The sequence below is a fragment of the Salvelinus sp. IW2-2015 genome, linkage group LG16 (assembly GCF_002910315.2).
Source record: "Salvelinus sp. IW2-2015 linkage group LG16, ASM291031v2, whole genome shotgun sequence".
NCBI classification, from domain to species: Eukaryota; Metazoa; Chordata; class Actinopteri; order Salmoniformes; family Salmonidae; genus Salvelinus; species Salvelinus sp. IW2-2015.
The window spans coordinates 2397250-2408743 of NC_036856.1; the positions used below are offsets into that span (position 1 = coordinate 2397250).

Here is an 11494-nt window from a genome sequence, read left to right on the forward strand (position 1 = left end):
CCATGTGTATGTGRCAAATAAAATTTGATTTGATTTGAAAATTCACCCAACTTATTGTGGGAAGCTTGTGGAAGGCTACCCAAAATGTTTGACCCAAGTTAACAATTTAAAGGCAATGCTACCAAATACTAATTGAGTGTATGCAAACTTCTAACCCACTGGGAATGTGATGAAAGTAATAAAAGCTGAAATAAATCATTCTCTCTACTATTATTCTGATGGATAGGATTAAATGATTAAATGTCAGGAATTGTGAAAAACTGAGTATAAATGTATTTGGCTAGGTGTATGTAAACTTCCGACTTCAACTGTATATCAGGAGCTGTGCCAGGCCCGCCACGTCTGTTGACTCATCCAGCTGCAACGGATAGAATTCCCTGGCTTGTACGCAAAGCAGTAATTGTTTCAAAACATCTCCTGCCATGTCACTAACGCGTCGTGAAACAGTGTTGTTAAAGGAAGGCATTCTCTGTATAGTTTTTGGGGCCTTTTCCCCCAGCATTATCCCAGCCATCTCCACGGAAGCAGGAAGAATTAAGTCCGCCACAATAGTATGGGGCTTGCCTGTCCTAGCCACTCGGTAGCTCACCATRTWAGACGCTTCTAGACCGTTCTTATTAATGGTATCTGTTGCTTTTATACATGTCTTACTACTTGAAAGTCGTCTTAAATCTCGCTCAAAAAACTCCTGTAGCTTATTTTTCAAATTGGCAAGCGTTGTTTCTATATGTCTGCACAAGAGTGGAGGTTTCATCAAGTCGTGAGATTGTACTTTTGCACATATAACACACTGTGGCTGAGGAAAGGTACTACTCCCAATTTAAGTGAACTCCAAATCAATGTAGTTCTCATCATATTTGCGCCTCTTCGATGGTCCAACATCCCTGTCTGTTGTTCAGTGCTTTCCCGGGTAAGGGGGCAGTAGTTCTTCAGTTGCATCATATTCCCAACTGTCAAGTGTCCATGCTAGCTGGGCTAACAACAAATGCAGAATTACTGATTCTAGCATTGGATGTGCTCGTGGAAGCAGAACAATGTGTCGTCAACAGGTGCAGGTGTAGTACTGCTAGTAGTACTACTACCAGTAGAGCTGGCATGTGTCCCTATGGACGCGGGCCTTACCTTCTTTTTTTTAAACCAATTTTCGAGCAAACAGAATGAGCAGCAGCTACGTTTGGCTGGTTAATGTGATTGGTTGTTAATTATTTGACTAGGTTACCTGTATTTGACATTGTGTTGTTATTTCGCTGAACACTAGATGGTTTAATTTTGGCATTAAAACGAGGCTACTCAGACAACAACAAAAAACTCACCCACATGTATTGCCCCGTTGGAAAATATAAATGGACTGTTTGAAAACGTTAACAAATAAAAATGTATTAACCCTATAATTTCCTGGTCCTTTAAAAAAAAATGTGAACCACATTTTTATTTGGCGTACCCCCGACGGCATTTCGGTAACCCAGTTTGGGAATACCTGATGTAGTGTATCTTGTCCACCAACTCAGAACGCAGACTAATGTTGATGACGTCTCCAGTTAAGTGCATGCTGGGCAATGTAGTTCAGGCCAAATATTCTCACGACAGGAAACAAGTAGGCTTCTGCATGTTGGATTTGTCGTTTAAAAAAACAAACATTTACAAACAAATTTACAAACATGTCCGAAGCAAATTGACATGTTGACATAAAGCTGCACAACRTGATTTCAGTTAATCAATGACCAATTTAACAAGCCTCTTATCGATGGTGAATATTAGGACTACAAATCCCTATAATAAAGGAGTGATGCATTAATCATACCGTGTATACTTGCAACTGACAATACATAGCCAACCTACCACAAAATGTTAGGCAAATTTATCTATTTATGAGAACCATCTATTTATGAGAATAACTCCTGACTAAGACACACGTAAATAATCCATCTTATTGCTAAAAGTTCAAATTGTTATATTCCAGGGGTGCATTCTACATATACGTAGACACAGCATTTTATCCAAACAAATCAAACTATGCATGCGTACATTCTGTTCTATTTACACTCTGTAGTAAAGGCATGCTTGCTTTCCTCTTTTGCATGTGGTGCAGAAGTGGCTGGGTGGTATGCGCACGCGCAATAGTGCAGCTCTTTTATACCCACAGTGCCGCAGGAAAACCGTAACAAGCGAAGAAAAGCAGAGATTGAATTGTGGAGCAAAAAAGCTAYCCAAAGGGGAACATGTAAAGGAAAATGAAAGAACAAAGACTGAATAATGGGAATGTTTTTTCCTCTCTATCTGAAGAAAATATGCGTCTTTCTCTTTGAGATTCAGAAATAGGTTGACAGCTATTCAGCGAGCTCCATTTCAAATGGTAGCAGCAGAATGGATGGAAAATACAAGGAGAGGCACTGCTTCCACGATTCATATTGACTCAAAGGAGTTAGACGATACCTTACCGATGGCTTCCAGTCAATTCTCCATGTCTCCTCCAACGAATTGTAAATTGACGTAGGCATTGAATGCTACAAATCAAGTCAAGTTTGGTGCATTAAATTCCTTTGGTGGGATGTCATCCACTTCTATTGCTACATAGTAACCTTTGTGTTTCCGACGGCTGGTATTGACACTTCAGGGTGTTATGATGGGTGAAGTGACGGACGCAAAGGAATTAAAAAATACCTTTATTGTTCCCGCAATAAAGTCTTTTGATCGTTATGATTTTTCACGAGCAAAAATCTGCTGTGGCCTCACATGGCTAGTGGCCAAAGCATTTGTGACAGGTAGGTGGTTTAAATATTTCTTTTGTCAATAATTACATTTGAATTGTTTTTCAAACACATTGGTCAACAATTTGGCTATTCTTCCCTGCAATATTACCCGCTCAGCTATACAAATATCATCACACACACACCATTYAAGCTTGCAATATATTACTGTACGATTATTGTATGTATATTACAATATGTGTATTTACATTGTTGTACAATGGATTTGTATGTAGTATTTATATAAATAAATGTTGAATCAATGTATTTCGATTCCCCAAGAGGAGAATAGCCGTCCATAACAAACACAAATACATAATTCCCAAAGAGACCTATGCTAAGAAAAATAACTTTTGCCTGATAATTTCCTATCTAGTTCAGTTCAGTTGCAGTGGACTSTAAACATGAAGTTGTGAAGGGATGCCACAAATGATCTCATCAATCTCAACAGATTGTGGATGTCTCCTGCTTGAGAGCTGTGACCCTGAGTATGACAGGCCCACTCCATAACATCAAATCTAGTTGGGCATAATGGAGTCACATTCATTATCACATGGTTATTGTTGTACCATGGTTATCAGTAAGCTTACAGTTGGCAAATGTGGCTCATATTACATAATAGTAATGAAATAGTACCTAATCGGGTTCATATTTGGGGTTAGGCCTATATATACCGTAGCCCCAAATGTTACTTTTGTGACTGTTTCACATAGTTCAAAGTATTAGAAGAGTAAAAGGAGTCACGTTTGGATGACCAATAGGTTCTTCAATAAWGACAACAGTTTTATTAATGTGGTGGTATGCCCAAATAAGTTATTTGTTATATAAATTCCAACCAGAACCCAAACCTCTGTCAATCTTTAGGGGGGCAGACAGACTGATGTGAATCATCGCAGCCCAAATGTTTTCCACCTCAGTCCGTTGCTGTAAACTGCATTGAGTCTCAATGGTCACTGAAGAAAAGAATAGAGAGCTTCTGACTCATCTGTGCGGCAAGGCCCCGCTCAGTAATGTGGAATGTAGCTTTGAGCCGGTCAAGTGGTAGCCTGCTTAGGGGCTGGTATCCCGGACACAAATTGAGAGTAGCCCTGGACTAAAATACATGTTCAATAGTAGGAGATTCTGCACTGAATCTGTGTCTGGGAAAGTRGCCCTAGGGGTCTTTGCGATGCATCTTAGTTACTGCACCTTGAGTTTCATTCCAAGGCATGTGGTATTGCTATAAGCCTGGTAGCCTAGGGGACAATACCTGACTTTTGAAAGCAGTTATAACAGCACATGTTCTGATAWAAAAGTAATTCCTATCTTATACTTATTTGAGCTGTTTTGATCCTTGSTTTGGTTTTGTTTTTGGTAATAGCCAGCAGTTTGCCAGAGGCTCAGGATTGTGCTGTACTCTGTGTACTCAAAGTAGTACAGTACACATCAGCTCACTGATGCTAGACAATTATATAATTGTGTTTTAAAGACATCTTCCGGTACGTTGGCGACAATACATTTGATTTAAACCTCCTGCTTTAGGCTGGATGATTCAATGTGTAGTTCATACATGCATAATCTATGACTAGAATTACTGTCTTACCTCAGTTAGCTGTGCATAGCACCAGCAATGTTATAATGAGAGAAAGAAAATCTATGGAWWCCAGACATTTTGGTGGTTATTCAATTGAATGTCAAATATACACTACCGTTCAAAACGTTTGGCGCCACCTACAAATGTCCTTGTTTTTTGAAAGAAAATYWYAWWWWTTGTCCATTAAAATAACATCAAATTGATCAGAAATACAGTGTAGACATTGTTAATTTTGTAAATGACTATTATAGCTGGAAACTGCAGATATTTTATGGAATATCTACATAGGCGTACAGAGGCCCATTATCAGCAACCATCACACCTGTGTTCCAATGGCAYGTTGTGTTAGCTAATCCAAGTTTATCATTTTAAAAAGGCTAATTGATCATTAGAAAACCCTTTTGCAATTATGTTAGCACAGCTGAAAACTGTTGCCCTGATTAAAGAAGCAATAAAATTGGCCTTCTTCAGACTAGTTGATTATCTGGAGCATCAGCATTTGTGGGTTCGATTACATGCTCAAAATGGCCAGAAACAAAGAACGTTCTTCTGCAACTTGTCAGTCTATTCTTGTTCTGAGAAATGAAAGCTATTCCATGCGAGAAATTGCCAAGAAACTGAAGTTCTCGTACAATGCTGTGTACTACTTCCTTCACTGGCAGCTTCATTAAATAGTACCCGCAAAACACCGATCTCAACGTCAACAGTGAAGAGGCGCCTCCGGGTGCTGGCCTTCTAGGCAGAGTTCCTCTGTCCAGTGTCTGTGTTCTTTTACCCATCATAATCTTTTCTTTTTATTGGCCAGACCGAGATATGGCTTTTTCTTTGCAACTCTGCCTAGAAGGCCAGCATCCCGGAGTCGCCTCTTCACTGTTGACGTTGAGACTGGTTGAAAATAACAACTAATTGGTAACACATTGTCATAACCATGTCATAATGTCATAACAGCTGATATAACCTGGTCATAACACTGTCATGACACATATTTAGACCTGTTGTGAGATATATTATGGTATTTTATGTCCGATTTTGACACCTACATGAGTGTCAAAACCAACAAAACCTTCTTATATAACATTTATGTAAAACATTTTCTGAAATGTACATCTACATTTTTTATTTAAATATAACCTTTATTTAGGCAAGTCAGTTAAGAACAAATTCTTATTTACAATTAACTGCCTTGTTCAGGGGCAGAACAACAGATTTTTACCTTCAGCTCGGGGAGTCAATCCAGCAACAGTTCGGTTACTGGCCCAATGCTCTAACCGCTAGGCTACCTGCCACCCCAGATACATTAGAGTGTCAAAACCCACAAAACCTACCACACGTGGCAAAACATTCCATTACACCATAGCCTACTTCTCAACAGTATGTTTATGTTATATAACATTTTCTGAATATAACATAATTCTGTCATAATGCTTCTTCGTGGTGTCAGAAAGTGCATTTTCTACAAGTTATTTAAAATATGATGGGRAAAAAACATGACTGTAAAGAATGAATTACAACAACAACAAAGGATTTAAGAAAAACAAACTTTCAAATGAAAGGAAACTTCTTGTCAGGGAAAAAACACATTTGAAAAAATGTGGGTTTTGATAGTATCATGTAGGTGTCATAACCACCCATAAAATAACACAATATATGTCACAACAGGTGTAAATATATCGGTCATGACAGTGTTATGACCATATTATGACAGGTTCTGATAAGTTAGGTCAGCTGTTATGACATATTATGACATGGTTATGACCGTGTCATAGTGTGTTATGATGCTGGGTGTCAAGTAAAGTGTTACCCTAATTTGCATATACATATAGGCGGAATTTATACATTTGCATTAAATTACTCTCTATCCAATCAGCTCTTTCTAAGGTACCAAACCCAATAGAATTTGTAACCGCCTCCTCCCAATCTCCCACCCCTTTCACCATGGCTTTCTCCCAAAGACGTGCAACATTACCTATGATTGATGTCATCTAGAATATTAAACAATGCGAAAAATGTTTTGTACCAAAATAGTTCCCATCTGTTGTGAACATAAACATATATCACTTYAGAATTAACCAATGCATATTTATTTGAGAATAGGGGAAAGATACAAAAGTGTGCGATTGATTTAGATATGTGGATTTTTCGTGTTGGCTTCGTGTTCTGAGTGGTGACTGTTTACATTGTAATCTAATCAATCAACAAAATGTTCTATCCAACGAAGGAGAACACTTACTTAATCGTTTTCTCTTTTCACGTAGTTGCCGTGTCAGTGCATTTAATCCCCATCGTTAAATCAACTTTGATAAACACGTGGGTCAAAACCTTTTAGTCCCATGTCTACGATTTCCAATTATATCCCCATCCTTTTGAGACATCGTGTCACACTTTTCAACGATAGTAAAGTCCAAGGGAAAARGTGGTTTGCACAATTAATCGTATGAATATTGTCTGTTTCTATTTGAAAGCAATCAGTGAAGTGACAATTAGTTGAGGAATGGATTATCCACTTCTAGGCCAAATGAAAGCTGAACAGAGCTGTATTCTCAGGTGGGYGTGGCTTGAGCCTTGCTAGGTTGCGTGTAAAGCTTTAAGGTTTAGTTTATTAGGATCCCCATTAGCTACTGCACATRCAGTGGGCTACTCTTCCTGGGGTCCACATAAAACGTACAAATACATGAAAAAGTACAGAAAGTAATAGACAAGAACAACATTAAGATATTACATTACACTCAAAATCAAATAATAGTTATGAATAGGAAAGATACCAAGGTACAACAAAAATACTATYTACACACTATATACATATTYGTATTCTTATATATAGTACAGTTAWATTAGATCTTTAGARTAATCATGAAATCTGGAACAAATACATCCAGATGTCTGCTTTTGGGAGACTTGCGTGGATTATAAGCACTTCTAAAACCAATGTGCTTTGAAACTAGCACTGAACCTCAACAAGACATCTGTTTTAAAGGTCCAATACAGATTTTTTTCTTCTTTTATCTCAATAGCAAATCATTTCTGGGTAACAATTAAGTACCTTACTGTGATTGTTTTCAATTAAAATGATGAAAAATAGACTAAAATAGCTTCTTAGCAAAGAGTAATTTTTATAGCAAGTATTTTGCTACGACTGTCTGGGAGTGGTCTGAGTGGGGAAGGGAAAACTGAAAACCAGCTCTTATTGGCAGAGAGGTTTGGAACTCTCTTTCTTATTGGTCTATTAACTAATTTAATGCCTGGTGATGTCACCGTATTATTCCAACCACAGTGTGGAAATATATACTATATATACACAAAAGTATGTGGAACCCCTTCAAATTAGTGGATTCCATCATTGATGTATACAGAGAAGAGAGTCGGTCCAAGAATTGAACCTGTGGCACCCCCATAGAGACTGCCAGAGGCCCGGACAACAGACCCTCCGATTTGACACACTGAACTCCATCAGAGAAGTAGTTGGTGAACCAGGCGAGGCAATCATTAGAGAAACCAAGGCTGTCGAGTCTGCCGATGAGGATTGTGTGATTGACAGAGTCAAAACCTTGGCCAGGTCAATGAATACGGCTGCACAGTAATGTGTCCTATCGATGGCGGTTAAGATATCGTTTATGACCTTGAGCGTGGCTGAGGTGCACCCATGACCAGCTCTGAAACCAGATTGCATAGCGGAGAAGGTATGGTGGGATTCGAAATGGTCGGTAATCTGTTTGTTGACTTGGCTTTCGAAGACCTTAGAAAGGCAGGGTAGGATAGATATAGGTCTGGAGCTGTTAGGGTCAAGAGTGTCCCCCCTTTGAAGAGGGGATAACCGCAGCTGCTTTCCAATCTTTGGAATCTCAGACGACACGAAAGAGAGGTTGAAAAGGCTAGTAATAGGGGTGGCAACAATTTCAGCAGATAGTTTTAGAAAGAAAGGGTCCAGATTATCTAGCCCGGCTGATTTGTAAGGGTCCAGATTTTGCAAGCTCTTCAGAACATCAGCTGACTGTATTTGGGAGAAAGAGAAATGGGGAAGGCTTGGGCGAGTAGCAGAGGGGAGGCAGTGCTGTTGACCGGGGTAGGGGTACCAGTGGAAAGCATGGCCAGCCGTTAGAAAAATGCTTATTTGAAATTCTCAATTATAGTGGATTTGTCGGTTGGTGACAGTGTTTCCTATCTTCAGTGCAGTTGAAGCTGGGAGGAGGTGTTCTTATTCTCCATGGACTTTACAGTGTCCCAGAACTTTTTGAATTTGTGTTGCAGGAAGCAAATTTCTGCTTGAAAAAGCTAGCCTTGCTTTTCTAACTGCCTGTGTATATTGCGTTTCTAGCTTCCCTGAAAAGTTGCATATCACGGGGCTGTTCGATGCTAATGCAGAACGCCATAGGATGTTTTCTGTTGGTTAAGGGCAGTCAGGTCAGGAGAGAACCAAGGCTATATCTGTTCCTGGTTCTAAAATTTCTTGAATGGGGATGCTTATTCAAGATGGTAAGGAAAGGCATTTTTTAAAAAAATATCCAGGCATCCTCTACTGACGGGATGAGATCAATATCCTTCCAGGATACCTCGGCCAGGTCGATTAGAAAGGCCTGCTCGCTGAAGTGTTTCAGGGAGCGTTTGACAGTGATGAGTGGAGCAAGTTGGGCAAGTTGGTTAGATGATATCTATGAGGGTACCCGTGTTTTACGGAATTGGGGGTGGTACCTGGGGTATCATGATAATTTGTGTGAGATGAGGGCATCAAGCTTAGATTGTAGGATGGCATGGGGTGTTAAAGCATGTTAAAATGTAGGTCGCCTAGCAGCACGAGCTCTGAAGATAGATGGGGGCAATCAGTTCACATATGGTGTCCAGAGCACAGCTGGGGGCAGAGGGTGGTCTATAGCAGGCGGCAACGGTGAGAGACTTGTTTTTAGAGAGGTGGATTTTTAAAAAGTTCAAGTTGTTTGGGAACAGACCTGGATAGTAAAACAGAACTCTGCAGGCAATCTTTGCAGTAGATTTGCAACACCGCCCCCTTTGGCCGTTCTATCTTGTCTGGAAAATCTTGTAGTTGGGATGAAAATGTCAGAATTTTTGGTGGTCTTTCTAAGCCAGGATTCAGACACGGCTAAAACATCCGGGTTGGCAGAGTGTGCTAAAGCAGTAACAAAACAAACTTAGGGAGGAGGCTTCTAATGTTAACATGCATGAAACCAAGGCTATTACGCGTTACAGAAGTCATCAAAAGAGAGCGCCTGGGGAATAGGAGTGGAGCTAGGTACTGCAGGGCCTGGATTCACCTCTACATCACCAGAGGAACAGAGGAGGAGTATGGAATAAGGGTACGGCCAAAAGCTATGAGAATTGGCTCGTCTAGAACGTCTAGAACAGACAGTAAAAGGACGTTTCTGGGGGCGATGAAAATAGCTTCAAGAATAATGTACAGACAAAGGTATCGTAGGATGTGAAATACAGTGGAGGTAAACCTAGGTATTGGAGCTGATGATGAGAGAATATATGTCTCTAGAAACATCATTGAAACCAGGTGATGTCATCGCATATGTGGGTGGTGGAACTGAAAAAGTTGGATATGTATAGTTGAGCAGGGCTAGAGGCCCTACAGTGAAAATAAGCCAATAAACACTAACCAGAACAGCAATGGACAAGGCATATTTACATTAAGGAGAGGCATGCTTAATCGAGTGATCAATAAGGGTCCAGTGAGTAGAGGTTGGTTGGGGTCACGGCGATCCAGACAAGCTGCCGGTAGATGGCTACGGTAGCAAGATAGCATAGGATGGAGTCTATTTTTAGACACCTCGTGCGATTCCGTCGGTAGATTAGTGGGTTCCGTGTGGTAGAGGGGATCAATCCAAATTGGCAAAATAATATAGTGACCCAAGAGAAAAAAATTGTCGATATACTTATTCAGATAGCAGCCGATAACAGCTAACGATTAGCGGGCCCCAGATGAGCGTCAGGTAACGTCGCGACGGAGGTGCCAGTTGGATAACTCCCTCGGGCAGATAACGTCGCAGTCAGTCGTGAAGGCCCGGTGGGGCTCCGTATCTGCAGCAAAAAAAAAAAAAAAAACGGGTCCGGATAGGTGACTGTAGCCCAGGAATGGCTGATGGAACTCCTCAGCTGGCTAGCTCGGAATAATTTAAGTTTGCTCCGGATCGACGTAAGCCAATAGTCACACGGTTTGCAGCTAGCTAGCGCGAAATCAAGGTGCAAATGTTCCAGAGCCTGCGGCTGAAATCCGGGGAAACTGAGAGAAGAAAAAAAAGGCCCGGTATGCTCCGGTCCGAGTCGCGTTGCACAAAAGTGCCGGTAGATTATCGAGCTAAAGGAATAGCTGATGACCACAAAACGTGGCAGCTGAAACACCAACACTAGCCAGCAAACCGGCTAACTTCTGGGCAGCTCAGATTAGCTTTCGGCTAGCTTCTGGTTACCTTTCTGGCTAGCTTCTGATTAGCCCCTGGCTAGCTCCACTGTGGATTTCAGATTTGAGGTAAATTGGTGAGGCGGGTTGCGGAAAGCTTTTGCAGGAAAGCTTTTTGTAGTTGAATTCTTGGATAATAAAATATATAAAAAGATATGCGAAGAAGGTGTAAATATATATATACACAGGACAGAAACAGTACGAGGACAGAAATTATGTCTGAACTGCTAAGCCATCTGGACAGTTTGCGACTGCACATGGGGACAAAGATCCTATTTTTTGGAGAATTGTCCTCTGGTCTGATGAAACAAAAATAGAACTGTTTGGCCATAATGCCCATCGTTATGTTTGGAGGAAAAAGGGGAGGCTTGCATGCCGAAGAGCACCATCCCAACCGTGAAGCACGGGTGTGGCAGCATCATTTGTGGGGCTACTTTGCTGCAGGAGGGACTGGTGCACTTCACAAAATAGATGGCATCATGAGGAGGACAATTATGTGGATATATTGAAGCAACATCTCAAGACATCAGTCAGGAAGTTAAAGCTTGGTCGCAAATGGGTCTTCCAAATGGACAATGACCCAAGCAACTTCCAAAGTTGTGGAAAATGGCTTAAGGACAACAAAGTCAAGCTATTGGAGTGGCCATCACAAAGCCCTGACCTCATCCTATAGAACATTTGTGGGCAGAACTGAAAAAGTGTTTGCGAGCATGGAGGCCTAGAACCGACTCAGTTACACCTGTTCTGAGAGAGAAGGGCGCC

General features: G+C 40.8%; 1 protein-coding gene across 1 annotated transcript in view; it reads left to right on the top strand.

Annotated features, from left to right (window-relative positions):
• The first annotated feature begins 2134 nt into the window (after window positions 1–2134).
• The window catches only part of camsap2a (calmodulin regulated spectrin-associated protein family, member 2a), an 87674-nt gene continuing 78314 nt past the window's right edge, over window positions 2135–11494 (top strand). The window contains exon 1 of the mRNA XM_070447455.1: window positions 2135–2762. Coding sequence (XP_070303556.1) covers window positions 2621–2762 — 142 coding nt within the window. The 5' untranslated portion in view covers window positions 2135–2620. The remainder of the gene's footprint in view (window positions 2763–11494) is intronic.